The 21,563-nt window shown below is 33.1% G+C and overlaps 7 protein-coding genes and 1 non-coding gene across 14 annotated transcripts; 4 read left to right on the forward strand and 4 right to left on the reverse strand.

Moving 5' to 3' along the window:
• The first annotated feature begins 1,076 nt into the window (after positions 1-1,076).
• Positions 1,077-3,135, forward strand: LOC122395180 (THUMP domain-containing protein 1 homolog). Of its 3 annotated transcripts, none has more exons than XM_043392566.1 (7): positions 1,077-1,156; positions 1,508-1,655; positions 1,740-1,952; positions 2,022-2,189; positions 2,268-2,512; positions 2,601-2,832; positions 2,914-3,135. In XM_043392566.1, the coding sequence occupies exons 3-7, from the start codon at positions 1,755-1,757 to the stop codon at positions 3,019-3,021; spliced, it is 951 nt and encodes a 316-aa protein (XP_043248501.1). In that variant the 5' UTR covers positions 1,077-1,156; positions 1,508-1,655; positions 1,740-1,754; the 3' UTR covers positions 3,022-3,135. The 3 variants fall into 3 exon arrangements, with proteins under 3 accessions (XP_043248501.1, XP_043248503.1, XP_043248502.1); XM_043392568.1 differs by having other exon boundaries at positions 1,079-1,156; positions 1,379-1,626; XM_043392567.1 differs by having other exon boundaries at positions 1,080-1,156; positions 1,379-1,655.
• A 214-nt stretch (positions 3,136-3,349) lies between these two features.
• Trnaq-cug lies at positions 3,350-3,421 on the forward strand. Its single transcript has one exon. It is a non-coding gene; the product is annotated as a tRNA-Gln (tRNA).
• A 715-nt stretch (positions 3,422-4,136) lies between these two features.
• On the forward strand, positions 4,137-7,265 carry LOC122395109 (transcription factor 25). Its single transcript, XM_043392440.1, has 8 exons — positions 4,137-4,447; positions 4,570-4,937; positions 5,439-5,667; positions 5,745-5,998; positions 6,070-6,379; positions 6,481-6,774; positions 6,873-7,063; positions 7,136-7,265. Exons 1-8 carry the CDS (start codon positions 4,316-4,318, stop codon positions 7,158-7,160), a joined length of 1,803 nt encoding a protein of 600 aa, XP_043248375.1. The 5' UTR covers positions 4,137-4,315; the 3' UTR covers positions 7,161-7,265.
• A 203-nt stretch (positions 7,266-7,468) lies between these two features.
• On the reverse strand, positions 7,469-9,988 carry LOC122395131 (actin-related protein 3). Its single transcript, XM_043392490.1, has 6 exons — positions 9,864-9,988; positions 9,245-9,425; positions 8,840-9,154; positions 8,438-8,752; positions 8,137-8,355; positions 7,469-8,046 (listed from the first exon to the last, which is right to left on the reverse strand). Exons 1-6 carry the CDS (start codon positions 9,905-9,907, stop codon positions 7,867-7,869), a joined length of 1,254 nt encoding a protein of 417 aa, XP_043248425.1. The 5' UTR covers positions 9,908-9,988; the 3' UTR covers positions 7,469-7,866.
• A 152-nt stretch (positions 9,989-10,140) lies between these two features.
• Positions 10,141-21,462, forward strand: LOC122395133. Of its 5 annotated transcripts, none has more exons than XM_043392498.1 (6): positions 10,141-10,464; positions 20,218-20,370; positions 20,530-20,807; positions 20,891-20,997; positions 21,063-21,195; positions 21,345-21,462. In XM_043392498.1, the coding sequence occupies exons 2-6, from the start codon at positions 20,311-20,313 to the stop codon at positions 21,439-21,441; spliced, it is 675 nt and encodes a 224-aa protein (XP_043248433.1). In that variant the 5' UTR covers positions 10,141-10,464; positions 20,218-20,310; the 3' UTR covers positions 21,442-21,462. The 5 variants fall into 5 exon arrangements, with proteins under 5 accessions (XP_043248433.1, XP_043248432.1, XP_043248427.1 ...); XM_043392497.1 differs by lacking the exon at positions 10,141-10,464 and adding an exon at positions 16,852-16,928; XM_043392492.1 differs by lacking the exon at positions 10,141-10,464 and adding an exon at positions 17,010-17,125.
• Positions 10,546-13,955, reverse strand: LOC122395132 (glycosyltransferase 25 family member). The gene is made up of 10 exons (XM_043392491.1): positions 13,593-13,955; positions 12,935-13,163; positions 12,349-12,691; positions 12,151-12,270; positions 11,865-12,054; positions 11,696-11,770; positions 11,575-11,632; positions 11,326-11,453; positions 11,057-11,257; positions 10,546-10,987 (listed from the first exon to the last, which is right to left on the reverse strand). The coding sequence occupies exons 1-10, from the start codon at positions 13,778-13,780 to the stop codon at positions 10,810-10,812; spliced, it is 1,710 nt and encodes a 569-aa protein (XP_043248426.1). The 5' UTR covers positions 13,781-13,955; the 3' UTR covers positions 10,546-10,809.
• Positions 14,218-16,650, reverse strand: LOC122395299 (twinkle protein, mitochondrial). Its single transcript, XM_043392742.1, has 7 exons — positions 16,381-16,650; positions 16,058-16,287; positions 15,303-15,987; positions 14,981-15,225; positions 14,732-14,832; positions 14,455-14,674; positions 14,218-14,364 (listed from the first exon to the last, which is right to left on the reverse strand). Exons 1-7 carry the CDS (start codon positions 16,628-16,630, stop codon positions 14,218-14,220), a joined length of 1,878 nt encoding a protein of 625 aa, XP_043248677.1. The 5' UTR covers positions 16,631-16,650.
• LOC122395134 lies at positions 18,155-18,972 on the reverse strand. Its single transcript, XM_043392499.1, has 3 exons — positions 18,746-18,972; positions 18,567-18,644; positions 18,155-18,347 (listed from the first exon to the last, which is right to left on the reverse strand). The coding sequence occupies exons 1-3, from the start codon at positions 18,925-18,927 to the stop codon at positions 18,293-18,295; spliced, it is 315 nt and encodes a 104-aa protein (XP_043248434.1). The 5' UTR covers positions 18,928-18,972; the 3' UTR covers positions 18,155-18,292.
• Positions 21,463-21,563: the final 101 nt, after the last annotated feature.

Below are 21,563 nucleotides of genomic sequence, written 5' to 3' on the forward strand. Positions count from 1 at the left end.
GTTGCAAAATTGGTCCTTAAATATTCCCAGAGATGTCTAATAGCTTCTGTAATAACCACAATATGTGTGTTATTGTTAAAAAGTTGATAATTTATCGATCAAAGCAGCCAGTGATACGGCTAAAATGTTCCGACTTCCGATATTCGTTAATAACTTGTTAATTACGGGCGGAATGGTTCTGAAAAGTATCCTTGAATGTTGTCAAGGGTTTATACTATACTAGCATGCCCCATCTCGGCTTCGCCCGACCTTGTACAAAAGCAATTTATGACCAAACGATCGTCCTTGACATGTATATCCGCGATAATGCAATTCTCTCGCGAGAAAGCGCTCGAGAAGCTTCGCCACCTGGCGGTAACATCGCAGTACTGCTACGGGCGAGTTATCGCGCGGGCCGAATACGCGCATGCGCGCGCATGTAGACTGTCGTATACAGGGGTCGCGTGGTCTGCCAAACAGTCGTACACATGAAATCTTTGCATATAAATTACATGTTAATAACGCGCTTCTGAGACATGCTACATAGCCTATGTCTGGCCTAGAGTATGCAGGAATAACGTGTCAAAATTTTAGGAAGATCGGTTCAACAGGTCTTGAGTTTTTGTAATTCGCATAAGAAAAAAAATACATTTTATATAGGGAAAACACACCATCATAAAAGTGCGCGTATAACGCATATTCGTAGAAATTTTTCGATGTTTTTTTTTTATAAACCATCAGTGAAAGTAGACCTTTCCAACGCATGTACTAGTTTGAAAATCGGTTGAGTGGTTCTCGAGTTATAAAATCACGAACATAGGACAACTTATTTTTATATATATAGATTCTTCGATTCTAAAAGTTCATACTTTAATCCCAGAAAAGGAGTTATTAGCGAATAATCAAGGTACTGAGTATCAGGAGTAGGTGGAGTGGGGGTAGCTGTACTCCGGATACCTCCTCTAACATTCTGTGATCCTGGCACGATTTTAGCAGTTCGAATCCCTGATATTAGATGGCGACACTATACTTTGGCACTTTTTACCGTAAATATAGTAATAACTAACGCTTCCAGTAATCGTATATAATTAATTAATCGAGGAAGTGTATAGAGAAATGATCGAAGAGCTTGATAAAATATTAATTAGATTCGTATCATATTTGAACCAGTTGTAAGGTACTGTAGAATTTATAAAAATTGGGAAATTAATGGGAAAGGTAGAGAATGTAAATAAAAAGCATAGAAATATGTAGTATGATTTTGTTTTTTTATTAATATGAATATGAGGAATGTTTTACACATTTCTAACTCTATTAAATAGACTTGAAATCTTGATAGCACGTTTCATAAATAATTAAATTAACGAGTAATATTTTGCGTAACATTATTCTAAAGCAGCTTCGAAGAGTCGAGGAAGAAGGACAAGTACTAATTAGTCTCTCTCGACTCTCTGAAACTGTACGAGCTTACGTATGTATTCGTGATGTGACATAGTGTTCGTAAATGGCGTAATATGTATGATCACAGTTGGAATCTCAGTTCACGTGGTTACCGGACAAATACGATTCAAGCGAACACAAAGAACGGTGTCGCTGAGTTTTAAGTTTTCAACGATCGTACAACAGTAATATCGAAACGTGGACAGCGTAAGAGATTGCTTAACCTCTGATATCAAGTAAATACTAATTAACCATAGTCACGTGGACTCTTCAATTACGAGTTCGTTATTCTTTTTACAATATACCTAATGTCATTACAGGACTCGTCTAGAAAAATGAACACACAGAAAAGAAAGAAAGACTATTATCAAAAAAATGGAAATAACCTAAAAAAACATAAACAGTTCTCTTTGGAAATAGGTATGACAGGTTTCTTATGCACATGTAATTTTCGTGAGAAAGATTGTGTACGCGATGCTTATAAATTACTATCCGAATTTGCCGATGAGATTTATGGATCGCATACTGTGCAGGTACGGTAGAATTGAAAGTATATGTATGCTCGACGACGCGTAAGAATATCATATTGTTTTCGATTCAAGGACTCTGATAACGACAATACCAAAGTGTCCACGACGGAACAAGACGATTCTGTTAATTCTAAGACGGAACAAGACGACGAAAAGGATGACATATCGACCGCTTTGAATAAAGAAATTAATGAATTGAGAGCGGAATATAAGAAGCCGATAGCTGCCAGAAGATTTCAGGTGAATTTTATGGGAAGATTTTAAAAATGATTTAAACATCGAACGTAACAAGAATCACTCTGTATTTTGTTTTATTAGGCAGTTGACACTGGCGTGAAGAATGTAATTTTTATAAAAAGTACATTGCCCGATCCTTTGGAGTTAGTCACTAAAATTGTTACAGAATTGGACAAAACTAAACAGCAACGTACAAGATACTTATTGAGATTACTTCCGATTGAAGTTGTATGCAAAGCGTACATGGACGACATCAAACTGAAAGCAGATGTAGTGCTTGAAAAGTATTTTGCGCAAGAACCGAAAACCTTCAGTATCGTGTTTAAGTCAGTTTTTTTTTTTTTATGTTTTTGGTTGAAATTTCTAATTTACTTGTTTTATGCGTGTAGATATAACTATTTGATGCAATTACAGTCGTCACTGCAACAACAACATACACAGAGACGAAGTCATCGAAGACTTGGCAGAGATAATAAACAAGAAGAATCCTGGAAATAAAGCAGATTTGAAGAATCCAGAACTTGCGGTGATAGTGGAAGTAATACGCGGCATCTGTCTTATATCTATTGCTCCAAATTATTATAAATTCAAAAAGTACAATTTGCTCGAAATATGCAACATTAAAGAACCTACAAACAGCACGAAGGTATCGACAAACGATATCCCGTATGATATTTTTGTATTGTAAAAATGAACGCGTAAGATGGAACGTAATTATAATTTTCAGAAAACAAACTCTGAGAAAGATAAAGATTCAAAAGGTGATGAGAAAGATTCAGAAGAGAATGCAAATTTGCCAGAAGATACAACTGATAACAAAGAAACCAGCAATTAACATATACTATTAATATTACCAATGCTTATTTGATACTTTTTTCACTGACTCAGGTTATGTTAGACAACAAGATTATTATTTAATTTTCTTATTTTTTACGACAACAGTAATTTATGACCTCGTTATTTCATTTCAACAAAAAATTCATAAATAACTGTAAAAATACATATAAATTATAACATATATTAATATATACTTCATATAATGTTTTTTTATTCTACTATACCGTAGTCCAATTTGATTAAAAAGTTTTCAAAATACTGAATTGATCAAACATATTTATTAAAAAAACGCGTTTAAATATTTGGTATTGGAAGAACGTCCACAAGGTCCCATGGTGTAATGGTTAGCACTCTGGACTCTGAATCCAGCGATCCGAGTTCAAATCTCGGTGGGACCTTACTTTTTCTTGATCACTGTTTTCTTTTTTCATTATTTAGTCCTATTTTTGTAAGTATTATATCTGAATACAGAAAATGTTAATAATACGTGTATACAAATTCATTTATGCTTTCATATTTAACAATTACAAATTAAATGTGTCGGATGAAAAATGAATACAACTGCTAATAGAAACATATTTTTATTTATATAATCGATAACAATCGAAGTTAACTAATTTAGTTTTCCAAATTCTTTAATATACAGATATTAAAGGGGTACCCAAGTTTTCAGGTTTAGATCGAGACCCGAAAATTTATGATATTCGAGGGTCCAAAGTCGAACTGTTTCCTTTGGTTGCTTTGCTTTCATTTAGACAACTCGATTTCAGTTACATAAAATGTTTAAACATTTACAAATCGGAAAGAATAAAAGTAAAATCACGATGTGCTTTAGACTGGAGGGGGACAGGTTCCTTTAGGTTCCTTTTTTGTGCCTAAGTCGACAAAGGCAAACTGACGCATGCGTTCTTTCTCGATTCTCCGAAGTTGCCCGAAGTAATTTCGGACCGTCTCGCGGGACTCGAGAGAGAAAGACTCGCATTTGCCTTCTCGCTCTTGATCAGTATCGACAACTTTAAAAATCGTACGACTGTTGGTAGAACATGTAGAAACATACTGTAAAACGTGTACATATAGAACCAGAAATGAGGTCAGCAATAGGTTGCTCTTCTATGCGTCTATAATAATCGTGCTCATTTGTACGGACTCGAGCGAGAAACTGACAAGTGGGCGAAAGATTAAATTTTAACTGGAATTTCTGACAACTGAACGTGTAAACTTAAATCGAACGTGTAGTTCACTAACTCGTTTTAAATTTTTAATGATTGATATAAAAATTAATTTGATATAAGATGTCCACACGGTATATGAAAAAAGTATACGGAGGTGATGCGTTGGCCGAGAAAGATAGTGAAAGCGAGTCCGATGTAAAAAATTCGATAATAGGCGACGTTAAATCTAAGACATTTAATGTGTTCGATATAGTACGTTACAAATTATCTTTTTCAAACGTTTTATCGTAAAACTTTCCCTTAAACTCCTTAAACATACGCTATGCGATGTAACAGTTATTTTTAATAATATTGTCAAATTTCTTTGTCCTTAGTTGAATCAGAATTCAGAAATCGGTGATAGAGAAAATGAAGAACAACAAGTTATCGAAGAGAGTTGTTCGAACGAAGTTAAACATAAAAAGAAGAAAAAAAAGCAAAAAAAGTTGAAAGGTATGAAGCTAAATCATGTTGTTGATTCTAATGAGACAGAAGATGCGGACGAGATTGAAAGATCAGTAAGGGAAGTGAATAAGTTGCTTGGAGAACCACTTCCGAGTTGTAGTTCGCAAAATACAAACAGTTTTCAATGGATCGAACAAACATCCAAAGAGGATACGTTATTGGTGCAACATAAACATTTAAACCCTTATAACGAACTTAAAAGAATTTTTGGTAGAAAAACGATACAAGCAGAACAAAAGTATGTTCAATACAGAGTGTTCAGCCATCTCTAGGAAAAATTGCAATGGGAGATTCTAGTATAGACCTATATAGGTCAAAAATAAGATGGAAATCAAGAATACCAATTTGTTGATCGAGTCTTTGTTAAAAAGTTCCGCCTGTAGAATGGCAATCTGCGAACAGCTGCGTGCGCGCTATGTTGATTCTCATTCGGCATATGAATCTCTATCTACTCTACTTACCGATGTATCGACAGCCTTACAGTTTTGTGAATCAACAAATTGGTATTCTTGACTTTCATCTACTTTTGGCCTCTAGAATTTCCCATTGAAATTTCTCCCAAAGGTAACTGAATACCCTGTATAAATGATTTTACAAAAATACTTGAAAAACAGAAATAATAATTAACTCAAACCTAACCCAGAGGTGGCAGAACACCCTGTATAAATCATTTTACAAAGACACTTATAAAATAGAAATTGCAGCTGGATTTTACATGGTAAATATTTAACTTTATTAGCAATAGAAAAAATAGGGGTCGTACAGGTCACTTGAAGAAGACCTGGTTAGTTTCTCCTAGAGATAACTTTCCACCGATCTATAAATCCGGCCTCTCAATGTCTTTGGACCATAATGCAAAGTCTACCAATAATGTTCAATACTTTGTATACGAGCATAGCCCCTCTTACAGACATGTTCAATTAAAGTTCTTGGAAGCCGTTGAAAGCTCGAATCCAGAAAATATTATTGTACGTTACATTTTTTACTTAATTAAAATAATGAACAAACATTGGACGAGAAATGTAATATCCGTGTCTTGTTTCAGAGCATAATAGATGCACATTCTTATCATGTAGATGCATTATTACAATTAGCAGAACTTTGCGAACTAAAGGAAGATTTAGCTTTAGCTGCAGAATTCACAGAACGAGCACTATATTGTCTGGAATGTGCTTTTCACCCACTGTTTAACCTAACGACTGCTACATGTAGGTTGGATTATAGAAAACAACAAAATCGTGCTTTGTTCATAACTTTGTTCAAACATCTTAATTTTGTTGGCGGGCGTGCATGTTATAGGTGAAAACAATGGAATTCTCATGCTGTCCCTGTCTTTTTTCCAAACTTTCTTACAAAACTTTTCATTTCAGAACAAGTTTGGAATTTTGTAAATTACTATTGTCGTTTGATCCAGAGGGCGATCCCTTAGCCGTGATACTCTCTATCGATTACTATGCTTTAAGAGCAAAGGAATACGAATGGTTCATAGAATTTTGCAATTTGTGGGATAGCGCGAGAAATATGACACAATTGCCGAATATAGCATATAGCTTAGCTCTGGCTCATTTTTATACGGGCAATCAAACTGCTGCCAGTGAATTTTTACAGAACGCTTTAATAATGTATCCAGGTGTATTGATGGCTCTGTTGGATAAATGTAGCATACAAACTGATGATAAGGTACTTTTAAATCATGATTGCAATAACAACTTCTTTAAAAGAAATTTAACGAAGTTTAATGCAAAATTGAAAGTTGTTTAACGGCGGGAATAATTTTCTAGGTACGGGCTCACGATTTCTTTAATAGCAAGGCAGTTATTTCGACGTCACCGGCATTAGAAAAGTTACAAAATTTATATGTGGCGCGTAGTTTCCGTTTATGGAAAGACCCAGACCTTTTACCATGGTTATGCGAAAACGTGTATGCTGCGTTAAAACGAGTTGATTCTAAAGACAGTTACGTCAAGTACTGTGAAATGAAACGAAGTAAACGCTATCAAGGCAGATTGCCAAAGAACATTCTAAGACATATTATATTGTCCGATATAAAAGATGTTATTTTGAACGTTCAAGAGGTATATAAAGTTTCATATACAGTGTTCCTAATTTAAATATGAAAAATTCATCCCTGGTACCAGGGAGACACTATTCTTTGTCTTAAAAATTTTTACAGATACAAAACGATGGATCTGTACTCTCGCATGATCCTCTGCCACCTGTGGATAGCATTGATATTTACAAAAGACCTGTACCAAATACAAGAACAACACAAACAAGTTCAAATGTTTTGTCCGCTTTTATTTCGTCTTTATTTTCCGTTAATGAAGAAGTTCTGGTTGCTGCTATGGATAGTCTAAATTTATTGTAAGTATATATGACACTAAGATCGTATGGCAACAAAAGTAGTTGTAACAAATGGTACCGTTATGTTTTTAGTTACGATAACAACGAGCAAACTTAAGGTAAAGTAAATTTTATTATGTATACTAATAAATCGAATTGAAATAGAGAAATTTCCCTTATAAGGTAATAATGAAAATACTAGTTTTAAAAATAATCATGTCTCATTTAATTTACAAAAAAAAAATGTAAATATAGAAAAGAAATTGTACGATAATAAATAAACTGTATTGTTACAAAAATGATATGCAGATACTGTCTTACAATCATCTCGTTAACGCTATAATATTTTATACGGGATAATGTAAATTATTCTATGAGCGTGATTCATTAAAAAATGAATTATTATTTTCCAATAGACTTGTTTTATGTACATATCTATACAATTGCGTTGTATTATAATTTTTATCAATTATTTTTAACAATTTTTGCTAATGGAACGTTACCTTCTCTCTTTCAGTTAATCTATCCTGTTTCTTTATTAAATGCAAATATCTTTTCTTACATAATAATGTAATAATCAATGAGCATGAGAACATCTTCGTGTGCGTTTCCTAGTATAACACTGAGGCATTCCCCGTAATTCTTTCGGTTAAGAAATTACACAGTGAAAACGCCCAGTTTATATTATAAAATGTAGCCTCTCCGTAAGTGAAAAAATTTGTAGTCAGATAAATTATTAACAGAGTCGTTAATGACGTTAAATTTCGACCGTTGGTCCATGTAATGATGTTTCTTGAATGCCAGTTGGATGTTTTATTTTTTTTTTACACCATACTGTGGAATATGGGGTTATAACGACATATTCCAGGACCGTATTCTTGATAAGCTTTTTTAGTGTGACAGACCCTGTAAAATTCAGGATCACCCGCCAATGCAGCACCGCCATACCATACCGCGCAACGTTGTCGAGAGTGCGATATAACATGAACGTCTATAGGTTTTGGCTAAAATAAAATGTACATATTTCTATATTTTTACAGCTTCGTGAATCACTATATCGTGCCTAAACTGATCGATAACGAAATATGTATTACCGTAATATGACTTCCACTTAATGTTTCGCTAAGTTTAAGACGCGCATCGACAATTCGTTTTATATCACGTTGTAATCGTCTACCAAAGTCTTTGAACATCGTAGAACCACCCGACAATACAATATTATTGTACAACGGTCTCCTAACGTCTATCGGGCAATTTTGTATCACGTCGTTCACGATTTCGCTCAGGGGTGTCGTAAAATCTGGATTAGAGAACTAAAAAAAAATGCAATAAAACGTGTAATTAAGTGTAACGATAGAATTATTTGAATGTAAGTTTAAATTTAAATGGATATACTTCTGGATGAAAAAATATCTCCGGTCCAAGAAATCTTTCGTATCCAACGTCCACAGCGAAAGGCTGCTTGGTAATACTGTTGATACCTTCATATTTTTTTATCTTAGTAGGATCGCTATCGTATTTAGCGAACTCTTTTGATATATCTGGACATATGTAACAATACTTTTCTTTTATCGCTTTAGCTGTTTCTAACGATTGTTCAGGCGGTATTCCGATTTCGCGTTCTCTTAATAAACTTTGTATAAAATATGTAATGTCACGTCCAGCAATAGGAATGTGTTTTATACAGCTTCCAATGACAAAACCTTCTGCCTAGGAGATAACGCGAATTGAATATTATTCCACGTGAATTTCTATTTTATGTTTTCTTTTTAATTTCAGTTTTTTCTTTGTACTTACAACTGGAATTACGTGCGTTACTCCATCTCCGCTATCGACAACAACACCCGTTAACGTTCTGTCTTCTACACTTTTAGTTGCCCAGGAGGCAGCTATTGCCAACATAGCTTGTACTCCGATATAGAGACCTGGTACATTGAACGATTCAAACATTATCTCTGCAGTGTATTCTCGATTTTCAGGAGTGTTTAACGGCGGTTCTGTAAGTAAAAAGTAATGATCCTCAGGCTCTGCCCTGAGGTACTTAAAAATGCATTGTTGCAGGAATTTTTCCATCAGATCCCAATCTTCTACTAGCCCGTGTCTAACTGGATACTAAACAAAATTGAAATTTGTTACAAGTAAAAAACAGTTCACCGATAAATGTCAGTATCATATGTCTCGTAGATATTTGATAATACATACTTTTACAGAATATCCAGTGGCTTCAAAAGCTTCATCCCCAATGTAAGCGTCTAAATCTTCGACACCTTTGGTGATCCTCCTGGCATTGCTATCTCCAACTTTTGCTGTTTCTTTAATAGCAATTGCAGATGGTATCATAAGCTGAGGCTCTTTATTGCCAGCAAAGCCCAGCTTTGTGTAGCTATAAAGACATAAACGATTATAATTTATTTCTTTATTAAAAAAGATACAAATAAACAGAAAAAAACTCATAATACACAAAACTTGCTGGATTCTTGTACGGCTGTTTCTTTTTTCTAAAATTCTGAGAGGCTCGTTACTGATTTTAAAATAATGTTACATTTTCACTGTAAATCGATCGAAAATATTAATCGATATATCTAAATTTTATATTTTTATCGATATCCACGAAATTTATGTCGAGCATTGTTTAAGTGTGCTGTTTCTACAGTGGTCGAACGTGAAAGAAAGCTGCAATCAGTGACACTGAATAAATACGAAAAATTCAGCATTATGTCAGTGTTTATCTGACGCATAAAATGTCATGTATCATGAGTCACATCCTAGCCTATTTATTTTCGCCGGGGGTAAATAAATTTTAAATTCAAAATACACTTACCCTGTGCCTACGTCAATTACACACGCGGGAAGACGGCCGAGCATTTTGTTCTATTCGTTTTATTTTAACAACAATTGACACTCAAATTCAGTTCTTGCTAGTTTCGATAAACCACACCTCGCTTACTGATATAAAGCAGAAACACACTGTAAGACGTGTAGTCTCGTACAGCAGTTACTAGATGGCGGTTCGGTGCCCGGAGAAAACTGCCCCCACCACTTGCGCACAGCACGTATACGTGAACTCCGGTGCTCTGGATCAGTGTAGCCAGATTTGTCATAATTGAGTGCATCGACGGCGACACTAGTAACAACGAACTTCCTTGGCATCCGACAGAGTGATGGCGAAAGCCGACTGCTGACATATCCTATCGTACGAGCCATGTTTTTTTCGGGGAATCGAGAAAGAAGGCAAGTGCGAGCCTTTCCTTCTTCATCTCGAACAGCTGAAGTCTGTTCACGCGTCAATAGCATACAATTACGAATCTCGACTGCCCAGGTATTTTTATAACCAAAACACCACGATGAAAACAAAAATGTCTTTTCGATGCACCCGATTATGCCAAATCTAGCTACACCAACTGGGACAGAACATTAGCAAGGTATTACTGTATTTCATTAGAGGTTAGATGGTGAATTAAGTTTGCTGTATCGTAGAAAAATAAGATAGGGAGTTAGGATCGTCAATGTAAAATATATTGTTAGAGATACTTCTGAAACAATATCAATATATAATTATAAAAGAATAATAAGAAAATATACAAAATCTCTTTCTTCGGTTCAATATCTGTTATTTTCTATACTATTGAAATTCTAATAATGTATATGGCATGTTTGCATGGCGGTAAATTATGTTACGAACTAAAAGATTTAATATATTAGTTTGAGTAAAGAGACTAGTTAAATATCTTTTTTCTCAACTTGCATATGTACAGATCGTACGGTGCTTATAGTTCCTCTCGTTTGTTCGAGTTACTTTTGTCATTGGCATCGAATACAATCTTAGAATTTTCTGTATCGCTGATGTAACCATCTTCGCCCGTATAATGCGTCGGATAAATTAGTAAAGGATTTGTAGACAGTATTATCAAATTTCGTTCTGGATAGTGTGCTTTCCAATCTTCCCTATATAGACAAAATGTTCTTGAAAAACTTGTACGTCAAAGAGTTTTGTTATTCTCGGTACGTATTTACCTAGGATGAGCGTCGGACAGTATAGGAAGATACTCATCAACGGGTATTAATTTTTTCAATGGTTTTGCTTCTACAAGTTTTCTTGCACCTTTTGCCGACAAAATGTATCCCAATGTCCAATAACTATAGGCTGCACGAACCAAATTTTTTGATCCTAAGACCGCAGATTCAGTTTCTTCTAATTTTTTTCTTCCCAAATACCTGTTAGAAAATATTACGTTCACCGCAGTTTTAAAATATTAAATTCACCGATAGAATGTTTTACTCACACCAAATCCCAATCAAGTTTAAGATTATCGAGTTCTGTTAAAATATAATTTACTTTTTGTCTAAAAAACGGTTCAAAACGAACGTCGTCTTCCAAGACAATGACTTTTTCGTAATCATTTTCTAATACCTAGCAAATTATCAGTCGCTTAGTACAATTTATAATTTTGCAATATATCGGACTAATGTAATTTTACTGGGAAAGAAAAAGATTTGACCAAACTGATTCATTTCTCCAATTTAATAATTACCTTGTTCCAGACAGTGTAATGACTTAAGAAACATCCGACTTCTCCCATAGTCATTGGCCTGCCGACATTTTTCTTCTTATTATTAATCGTTTAAATCACATTCATCTTCTGTTGTACTTACCGATCGTGATAAGGATCAGCATATTCTGACATCATTTCTATTCCCACGGTGTTCAGTACAGATTGGTTCAATGAACTAAATAAATACAACACGTTTAGTTTCATTAAAATATTGTTACTCGCGACATTGTCTATCCATTATGCGTATCCATTATACATATACAACTTACCTACCGTCAATGGCATCGATAGTTTCCGCTCGAATACCAATTTCTTTAAAAAGACGATACATTCTATCGCGTCTCTCTGGCCTTCTTAAAAGATTTATCATATAAATATTATCTACATGTAGTGTATCCGCGACAGGGTATTGCACAAATTGTTCAAGACACGTCGACAATGGAAGGTAATTACTGTTTGCTAAAAGAATACAATTCATGTTACGAAACATATGTACAAAGTCCTATTACAAAGTTTTAATATAATTTTATCCCTTGTTGTATCGGTTTAACTTACCCAATATCTCTGTTTTGATATTGGTCAGGGATTGCAGATCCTCTGCAATTGTTCCTCCCTCTTCTAAAGGAATCATAACAAATCCATAAATATTGTTATTGCAAATAAACAATGGCACGTCTGTCGAGAACACGGAAGTTTTTTATTAGGAAAAGTGTAAAGCAAAAAAAAGTCGTCGAAGCTCTAACATTGATTTACCAAATTTTTTGGCACTGATGGCAAAAGTTATAATATCGTCTACAGGGCCGTCGTATTGATCCAAATTATTTGGATCGTAGGTCAATCCATCGGAAGCGTATTTTCTTAGATCTATAAGAACCGCGCTATAAATCATAGGTACATCAAAACATCCGGTCTCCTCCCGGAACAGGATCTGGTCATATCTGTCTGTTCTGAGATAGTAATAATTGCTGTTCATTCCCGCCCAAAAATTGCTGTACAATCCGTCGGATTTGAGTAACGGTGCAACGACGGTTAAATTTTTTGAAATCAGCTCGTCGAGAGTATTCGGATTTGTCAGAAAAATATCTGCGTCGAGCATCTAAAATTTAATAAAAAATTTAGGTAGCAAAATTATAATTAATTATCGTCGAGAGATGGAACAATTTGCTGCAAAAATTATGGGATGCGGATATACACATATACATATATATTGGCGCGTAATGTCGGCGGTGAGATTCGGAAAGTTATTCGTAAGGACAGCTTGTAAGAAGCATCTGTTTAGGATTACGTTGGGTAAGTAAATCAATAAATGGGCTAAAATTTTGTCCCATAATGTACATACCCAAACAAAATCTGCCCACATATTGCTTCCCGCGTTAAGACCCCTTTCGCGTAAATTTATTACGTGTAGAAATCTTTGCGTCGACCAATCGGCAATTCCATTTTCATCCTTGAATCCGTTCGATTCTTTATCGAAGTTTATTTCAATTCCGTGATACTCGTTACCCTTACTCTCCAACCATGTAGATAATATTTCGATCGAGTTATCAATATTGTTGTCACTGTGTATCCTTAAAGAGAGCGAAACATATTTTTTCAACGAGAAATGAACATTTTACTAACATTCAAAGATGAACATCTATTCGCGGTAAAATTACGCGGGTAAAAATTCGCGGGCAAATTTGCCGGCATAATCACAGACAATTTGTAATTAAAAGGTAATGTCAATGAAGTTGTAAAGACTCGATAAGAGGAAACGTTTTTGAATAATGGAAAATATTTATTAAAATACGACAGGATCTACAAATATACATCGTGTTCTTAACCTTTTAATAATTATGAATTATTACTCATTACAATTACGACTGATGTTCTTACTTTATATCTTTATTCTTCCGGTTAGTCACGAGAAATGTACTTTCGAAACAGTTTATTCTACATTAACAATTACTCATTGCACGAATTCGCTGCAAAAGTGAGGTTATGCTGGATACACTTACCACAGATATATTCGATCTTTAGGATAATTCAATTGTTCCAAAAAGGTTAAGAAATATGGTAACGTATGTGCTTTATTTCGAACTAAAATTGTTACGAACACTGTTGGTTTCTTCGTATCACTGTTGCTAGTCACCGGAAACGTAATAAACAGAATAAAAGGTACGAGAACAATATTCCCTAATCTCATTTCTTACGTTATTCGTTTCTTATCTTTTTCGTGGTTTAACCGTTATTAATCGATCACGATAAAAAGTATACAGGAAACATTAATTGATTAAATAAGTGTGTACACGTTTATTCTTGCCTTCACTGTGTCGTTTATTACTTTGTCTTTCCTGATCAAATTTTACCACCCACGTTAAAAGAGCATGTAGTCGGTATAATAGTAAACTACCTTTGCTAATGACAACGATTTACGATCATTTAAATATTTAATTTCACGCGACAATTGTAAAACTTTACTTTATTTAATCAATATAAAGTATTTCCCTATCCATTTATAAATAAATTTTGGTACAATTTATTTTTTCTTACAACCGTTACAAATATAAAACTTAACAAAATAATGTTTGTCACATATACAATTTCTGAATTATTTTACAATATATGTGTATTCCAACTGCTTCACTCTGTTACTTGTGTTTTTGTTGAGGATTTTCCTTTCTCGGTACTTCCATCTTTTGGTTTCAGTTTTGAGGAATAACTAAGACTAGATTTTTCAAACTCTAATATCATGATACCCAAATCTCCGCTATATCTATTCTTGGCCACCTGTATACATAAATATAAATTTTCTAAGTAATTAATTCCAAGTCGTATACTTAATCAATTGTTAATATTGCTTTTTTCTTATATGCATACTTGTAAATATTTTTTGCCTCGGATAGACTGAAGTCTTTTATCTTGAATAATAAGCACGTTATCTGCTTCCTGACTCGCTTTGGCGCTTCCAAAAATTGAGGAAGTTGTTAATTCTCCTTCGAAACGCTCTTTTCTCGGATGTATTATCATTGTTACGTGACAATTGTTCTTGGTGGCAAAATTTCGGAATCTCGCAATTATATCATCTTGTTTCCAGAATCTAGAATACAACGCTATTATTCTGCTTAAAAGATTTTGCGCATGATTGTTTCAATACCTGTCTAAATGTTTAGTATCCTCTGATGTTCCCATCATGAACTGGACATTGTCAATTACTACATGAGCTATATCATGAACATAAGTTGCATGCTCAACTGCCTGCAAAAAAAATACCATTGTTTTATATTTTATTTCTCGATTCTCTTTTTACGTCATCCAAAAAACACTATATCGCTGATAGCAAAATAGAGAATTTGCTTTACCGATGTTTTAAATAAAAATATAGTGCACTTAAGTATATACCTACATCCATCACTACTTTAATACTTTGTTGGCCATGAAATGTCATAAAATAAATTGGTAATTTTTCAAAGGCATCCGCATATGAATCAAAATGTTCAAGATGCTCGTCCAAAGGTACCCCCACCATTTGTTGCAACATTGTTCTTGCTAATCGTGAATTCCTTATCTCAAAGCTACCCCATAAGGTATTGACACCTTGCATCGCTAAATCTAAAGAATACTCGCTCATAAAAGTTGTTTTACCACATCCTAATAAAAAAAAATTGGTATTTATAATTTTAATATTAAAAATCTACTGCATAAAAATCATATTAAATTTTCATTACCCGTTGGCCCCGTTAGTATTGTGTATTCTCCTCTTCTGTGACCCTTCAGTATACGATTTAGAGCTGGATATCTCTTCCATTTCACACCTTGTACTTTATCAATATTCTGTAAATCGCTTAATACTTCTTCCCTGAGTTCTTGAAAGGTAGTTATAGATTGATGCCATACAGACTGAGCATTTTTAATAATATTTTTCAAGTCGTAGCCCATATCAGCAGCTAACTTTGGCCGAGGTTGGAAATTTGTCGGTCTCACGAAATAACATCGTTTTTCACCTAATTTTTTCGCAAATTGTCTAGCAGTATACCAACTTATTTCATCATTTCCAAACCATAAAATCAATTTCTTGTAGGATTCCATGTATGGTAGTAGTTGTTGGGGTAGACTTTTTAAATTGTAGGGAAGACAGATAATTACATTTGTTGATTTCTGCGACGCCACGGCTAGCAAATCATCTATGGTTCCTACAATCACAGCAGTATTATCATTTTTACTATTTTTGTGTTTGTATTTAATGCATCCACTGACCCCGGATGTAGGAACTGTTTGCTCTGTCGTTGCGCCGGGTGTAAGGGATTTATATCCAACAATAGAATTGTTTAGCCCTATTAACGGAAAATATAATATATCGGATGTCTTTTCGTAAATACAGTTCAATTGGCTCATATCTTCTTGCGAAATATGCTGTAATAATGATTGCGTTTAAAAATTGCGTTGTAAATAAAGAATTTGATAATTTTATTTATTTCCTTACTGGAAACGAAAAATTGTTGAGAAGCATTTCATATTCCTCCATGGTCAGGTCCTTGATATTTCGGCAGCTTTTCTTTATATCTTCCCATTTATTATCAAAATCTTCCCATTGTGAATGTGCTTTTAACGCATCTAGTTCCTTGAATTTTTCATTTGATTTCCCTCTAGATAAAAGTTTGTCTAGTATGTCCCAGGAACCAGTAAATTTACATTTATCGCACATAAAGTACCCTACAATTATAATCTTATAATTAATCAAAATTCTTAACTTTATATTTTAACGCAAAATTATTTTTATAACAGCTATTTAAGAATCTTATTGACCTGTTGTTTTATTTACGTAAAGCTTTGATTCTTTCTTTAGATTGTTGCATATAGGACAATCTACTATAATACATGTATGTCCATCTATTACGGGTAAACATACTTGTTTGAAACAATGTTTTAAATGTGACACAGACACATTATTTACAGGCTCGTTGGTGTCCAGATGAATATTACGCTTATGAAGGTAGCCTCTAATTTGTTGCTTCCTCTTTTGTGCCGAAATTCGTACAAATAACTTAAGATACATTTTAAAACATAAAAGTAACTAATTATTACAGATCTCTTGAATAAATAGTTACAGTCATATTTACGTAATTCCTTGAATTCATTGTTTATTGTACGATAATGTGTAATGCATGTTAGACGTACACGTGGGCTTCCTCGATTCTAAAGAAACCTCGAGAAAACATGTAAAAACAAACACCGGTAACTGATTCCACGAGGAAAATAGAAACTGCATTTCCTTTACATACGCTGATGCACAAACACGTGTTCGTGAACGCGGAGTTCCGGATAGCTTCGGGGATTCGAGAAAGAAACTGAATGTAAGTTTTTCTTTGTCGTTTTTTAAAATACCTCCGATCGAGTTGCCGGCAAACTGCATACGACTTTGACCGATTCGTTTACTTTTATCAACAGTAATTTATTGACTTGATAACCTATAACAAATACAGTGCTTATGCTACTTGGTATTTCTGTTACACGACAATTAGGAATTTGGAGTTTTTTTTTTTTTGAGAAGGTGAGGATGCTTTGACGTGTCATATTCTTCTTAATTGCGGTAAATTCGTTACAGAGGTTTTCACGTAAGTCCGATTATATAAATACTATGTATTGTAAGAAGAAGGGAACATCAATGCAAGTTATGAAGATCGTGGTAACATTTTTAACGTAAAATTACGCGTAAAATTACGCGGTGAAATTGCGCGGTAAAATTGCGCGGTAGAAATTCGCGGTAAAAAATTTGCCGGCATAAAGGATATGGCATAATCACAGACAGTTTGTAATTAAAAGATAATGTAAATAAAGTTGAAGAGACACGATAAGGGAAAACGTTTTTGAAGAATGCATATTTATTAAAATACGACAGGATACTGTCTACAAATATACATCGTGTTCTTAACCTTTCAAAAATAAAAATTATTAATTATTACTTATTACAATTAGACTGTGTGATGTACAAGAGTTTTTAACTGCGGTAAATTCGTTACAGAGGCATTCACGTAAGTCGAATTTTATAGATACGATATATTGTAAGAATCGTAACATTTTTAACGGGAATGAGAACAGTGTTCAGTAGATTTTACATAATTGTAGCCATTGACTAAAATACCTAATACAAATCGCAATTACTTGCAACACTGATCTTTCTCTTTTTTTTTCAATACCCTTGATTATTCAAGGCATTACCGAGTATCCAGATAATTTTATAAATTCAACGCATAAATATCAATTTTTGTTCTGTGCTATATTTCTACAGTAAGGCATTCAAAATCGATTATTAACAAAGCAATATATATATTTTATATATAAATGCATGTTAAATAAACGCAAATATAATACCTAATTTCTTTGAAAATATAGACCTTTTTATGCTACATTACATATATTAATAGCATCTTCTTACAATAGTGTAATTATATTTTTAATTTAAAAATGAGAGTTTATTTACAATGAATAGTTACATTTTTGTATTGTACTCGTTTAAATTTACATTCGATGCCAATTTAAATAATGCTTAGGTAATTTAATTTCTAATTTAATACATGTTCGTTATAGACTTTGCTTATATTCTATTACAATCTTTTATTATTTAATTTTACATCATTGCGCATTTACACTATCGATATTTCATGGATGGCTATATTGAAGCATGTTAAATGTCAGGTACACGTATCTGAATCTTTTTCTAAGACACTTTGCTTTGATTTGGTGGATTGTAGAACGATAGTTTAACATCTTGCCTATGGGAAAAGTAAAATAGAAAAAGAATTTATATTTTCAATTCTATTAAAAAATAAAAATTCATACTACAGATCAATAAATAAGATACTCTTGTTTAATATTATTGTTTTAGGTTTCTTGTATGTGAATTTTGTTATTGTGCTGTTTGAATTATATAATTTATATTATCAAATTTTAATGCATAATCTGCAGATATAAGAGATAAAGTTGTATATTACCTTTCTGTAGCGTCGTCGTTTGTTTCATTTGCATCTGTTAGAATACCAATTTCATATACCACTGCTTTTATGACGTATCTGTAATACGAAGGCAAATTTTTTAAATTAGATAATCTGACATTGTAATACATACAACTGTTGAAACTGTTGCTCCTTGACAAAAATTATAGTTTTCTTACAAATTGTCATCGGCTGAACTATTCGTCGAATTGTTCATTAACATTGTAGATGTTGTACTATAATCTGTATCGGACACAGGTAATGTTACACTTAATTGCACCGATAGATATGATAGAATCAATATCGAGTAAATCACTCGAGAAGTTTTAAAATCTTGTTCAATTTTACTGTTACACAACATTTTTAGCAGTACTTCACATTTCCAAGTGGCGTCTTTTATAGCAGATGGTGCTGCTTTATTAGCACCACTCCCCCTTTTTAACTTATAGGTACAACGTATGTCATTATATATATTTTCATCTTGTTCATAAGTGGGAATGGAAAATTTGCAAGAAGGAAGTCTTAGCAATCAATGCATACGGGATATTGCAACAAGATATAAAATGTAAAATTTAATGAACATAACTTGTACATAAAATGTACTTTGAAAAGTTCTAAACTATTTGATAGTTGATAGAAACATCGGAATTAAATTCTTAAATAAAATACAATTTAGGTTTCCAATGTTTTGTATAAATAAGTATAAATATATATTTAAATATTATACAGTGATTGAATTAATAATTTCTCAAATATATTTTACATTTTAATAATAGTTAGTATGATGTATGTCTAACCAGAACAAAGTGCATGGAATATTTTTCTGAGAAGCTGCAATGTAATATAAGCTTCTGTACTTATTAAATTAGCACATAGATGCGATTAAAGTGCTTTATGCGACTCATGTTATAGGTATATGTATACATATTTTAAAACAGAAGAGTGCGAACATTTGGAAGGCTATTTTTAAATTGCCAGAGAACATAAATAAATATTTTTGCAAAGCGATACGAGACAAAATTAGAAGTCGTTATAATGTTTACTTTAATTTAAGATTATTTGTTGATATTTAATTTTATGCATTGTTTTACATACACGACAAGCTGTTATTACGTGAAAATATTCTACTTTCAATAATTTTTAGTAAATCTACTCTTTTAAAAACAGTTGAGATTTTTTTTTATTGAACAATTCAATTAAGTCTGATTAAGATTCGAGATTAGAAATTAGTGATGGTATTTTAATTGATTGTAGACGTGAAATATTTTTAATATTAATGTTTCCAGTGAAAATAATTTATTGCATTACATTTTCTCTCAACGCTCTCTTTCTTTCTTATTTCTACAGGTTGAAAATAATTTATCAATTATACAAGTCATAGGGACTGAAATCATAGCGTAATAATAATGAATAAAAAAGGTTCTGGTGTATATCAGTTACGATTATGGTTTATATAATAATATAACTCGACATTTCTGTACACCTTGTAATAGCGATAACTCTATTTTAATTATTCTATGTAAGCGTAAATTGATCTGTCTGCTTTATTAAATGAAAATCGACGTTTAAAATACGCGCTGTTTAGATTCTGGAAAATAGTTGACACTACATTCGCCAGAGGTGCTAGTGTTACAGCTCTGCATTGTTCTAGGTTATATGCCGCATTTGCGAGGATTCAGAACGTTGTAGTAATATTATTATATATCACGTATCGGGTGGGATCAATTCTTTGAATTTGTATAAGATGGTACCAGCTTTGGATCCAGAAAAGAGAGTGAAAATGGTCGAAGACATGAATGAAGCGGTAAGTTATTATATTTAAAATTAATTCGAATTACGTGCGATTTTCTTACCGGTAAAATTATAAAGTTATAACATTATATCAGTAACAATGTTACATTGTATTGCGATACAAAACTGAAACTGTTTCGAATTCGATTTAACAATTATTGTTAAATTGCAGTTTCAGAATTTACCACCGGATACTAAGGAGGCCTATTGGAAGTGTATGCGTACAGATGCAGTTTTTAAGTGCGCTATACCTATGGCATTGGGATCCGCATGTTTCACGTATGCGGTTACTGAAATAACTAATCTTAAAAAGTCAAGGAAAATATTGATAAGTATTATGAGTTTACTAGGATATGGAATAGGAAAAGTGCAGTATTCTGTCGCGTGTTTAGAAAAACATGCACCTCACGTGGCAAAAATACTAAAGTTCGGGGTGGAGCCTAACAAAAGGTATTACTTATTCAACGAGTACAATGTCTTTTTGTTGTTTATAAAATGATTTAATGTACATTAAGAATCACATTACATGATAGCTTTGATCAAGAAAGACAGTTTGATCAAGAAAGACAGTTTGTTGAATCTTCTGAAGATTTGACAGAACAGGAACCAGCGTGGAGCATTAATGATACTTTTGACAATAGTAAGTCCATATTATAAGAAACCAAAAATTGAACTAACCATTCGATTTATTAATTTTGTTTCAAGGCAATCAATTTGATGACACGACTAACAAATTTGGAGAAGAGTTATCGACAGAGAAGACACGTACTCCTAAACAGTATATAACTTATGATAGTTTAAGGAAGATACATAGAGCAGAATACAATAAAAAACATGGGTACAGTTTATTTTGAGCGATTAAATAAAAAAAAGATACTTTTTTTTTTTTAGAAAAATTACTTAAATCTTGGGTCGCTATACATCAAATTTTGATCGTATAATACAAAGAAATGCCCTTTGAGTCAATAGGTTAAATTTAATTTCTAGTTACACGCACGTGGTTAAAGAGAAGCCGAAACGAGACGAAGAGTTAGAAGAAGATACATTTTCTAGATCGGAGACCAAGGAGAGCATTTGGGATTGAAATAAATGGTATGAGTTCAATGAATATACAATGTCTTTAGAATTTGGATACAAAGTGTTTATATATTGTACTGTGTTATCTATAATAAATTTCGAAGATAATTTAATGTGGTATAAAATCTA

Source organism: Colletes gigas, unplaced genomic scaffold (genome assembly GCF_013123115.1).
Source record: "Colletes gigas isolate AHSC1104 unplaced genomic scaffold, ASM1312311v1 Colletes_gigas_Sc00005, whole genome shotgun sequence".
NCBI lineage: Eukaryota > Metazoa > Arthropoda > Insecta > Hymenoptera > Colletidae > Colletes > Colletes gigas.

Excerpts from the sequence above, each read along its gene's own strand:
- LOC122395131 (XM_043392490.1), bottom strand. The coding sequence starts at position 9,907 with ATGCTCGGCCGTCTTCCCGCGTGTGTAATTGACGTAGGCACAGG. Across the intron at positions 9,426-9,863 it reads GTAATTGACGTAGGCACAGG|CTACACAAAGCTGGGCTTTG; the intron begins GTAAGTGTATTT and ends ATGTCTTTATAG. Across the intron at positions 8,356-8,437 it reads AGATATTTTTTCATCCAGAA|TTCTCTAATCCAGATTTTAC; the intron begins GTATATCCATTT and ends ATTTTTTTTTAG.
- LOC122395299 (XM_043392742.1), bottom strand. The coding sequence starts at position 16,630 with ATGTATCTTAAGTTATTTGTACGAATTTCGGCACAAAAGAGGAAGCAA. Across the intron at positions 15,226-15,302 it reads AATACTAACGGGGCCAACGG|GATGTGGTAAAACAACTTTT; the intron begins GTAATGAAAATT and ends TTTTTTTATTAG. Across the intron at positions 14,675-14,731 it reads GATACTAAACATTTAGACAG|ATTCTGGAAACAAGATGATA; the intron begins GTATTGAAACAA and ends GTTGTATTCTAG.
- LOC122395180 (XM_043392566.1), top strand. The coding sequence starts at position 1,755 with ATGAACACACAGAAAAGAAAGAAAGACTATTATCAAAAAAATGGAAAT. Across the intron at positions 2,190-2,267 it reads TAGCTGCCAGAAGATTTCAG|GCAGTTGACACTGGCGTGAA; the intron begins GTGAATTTTATG and ends TTGTTTTATTAG. Across the intron at positions 2,513-2,600 it reads ACCTTCAGTATCGTGTTTAA|TCGTCACTGCAACAACAACA; the intron begins GTCAGTTTTTTT and ends ATGCAATTACAG.
- LOC122395109 (XM_043392440.1), top strand. The coding sequence starts at position 4,316 with ATGTCCACACGGTATATGAAAAAAGTATACGGAGGTGATGCGTTGGCC. Across the intron at positions 4,938-5,438 it reads ACGATACAAGCAGAACAAAA|CAATAGAAAAAATAGGGGTC; the intron begins GTATGTTCAATA and ends TAACTTTATTAG. Across the intron at positions 6,380-6,480 it reads GCATACAAACTGATGATAAG|GTACGGGCTCACGATTTCTT; the intron begins GTACTTTTAAAT and ends ATAATTTTCTAG.
- LOC122395133 (XM_043392492.1), top strand. The coding sequence starts at position 17,063 with ATGCTACTTGGTATTTCTGTTACACGACAATTAGGAATTTGGAGTTTT. Across the intron at positions 17,126-20,217 it reads GTTTTTTTTTTTTTGAGAAG|GTTATATGCCGCATTTGCGA; the intron begins GTGAGGATGCTT and ends GCATTGTTCTAG. Across the intron at positions 21,196-21,344 it reads GAATACAATAAAAAACATGG|TTACACGCACGTGGTTAAAG; the intron begins GTACAGTTTATT and ends TTTAATTTCTAG.
- LOC122395134 (XM_043392499.1), bottom strand. The coding sequence starts at position 18,927 with ATGTTGTGTAACAGTAAAATTGAACAAGATTTTAAAACTTCTCGAGTG. Across the intron at positions 18,645-18,745 it reads AGTTCAGCCGATGACAATTT|ATACGTCATAAAAGCAGTGG; the intron begins GTAAGAAAACTA and ends TTCGTATTACAG. Across the intron at positions 18,348-18,566 it reads AACGACGACGCTACAGAAAG|GCAAGATGTTAAACTATCGT; the intron begins GTAATATACAAC and ends CTTTTCCCATAG.
- LOC122395132 (XM_043392491.1), bottom strand. The coding sequence starts at position 13,780 with ATGAGATTAGGGAATATTGTTCTCGTACCTTTTATTCTGTTTATTACG. Across the intron at positions 12,692-12,934 it reads TGTGGGCAGATTTTGTTTGG|ATGCTCGACGCAGATATTTT; the intron begins GTATGTACATTA and ends ATTAAATTTTAG. Across the intron at positions 11,258-11,325 it reads AAACTTGATTGGGATTTGGT|GTATTTGGGAAGAAAAAAAT; the intron begins GTGAGTAAAACA and ends ATTTTCTAACAG.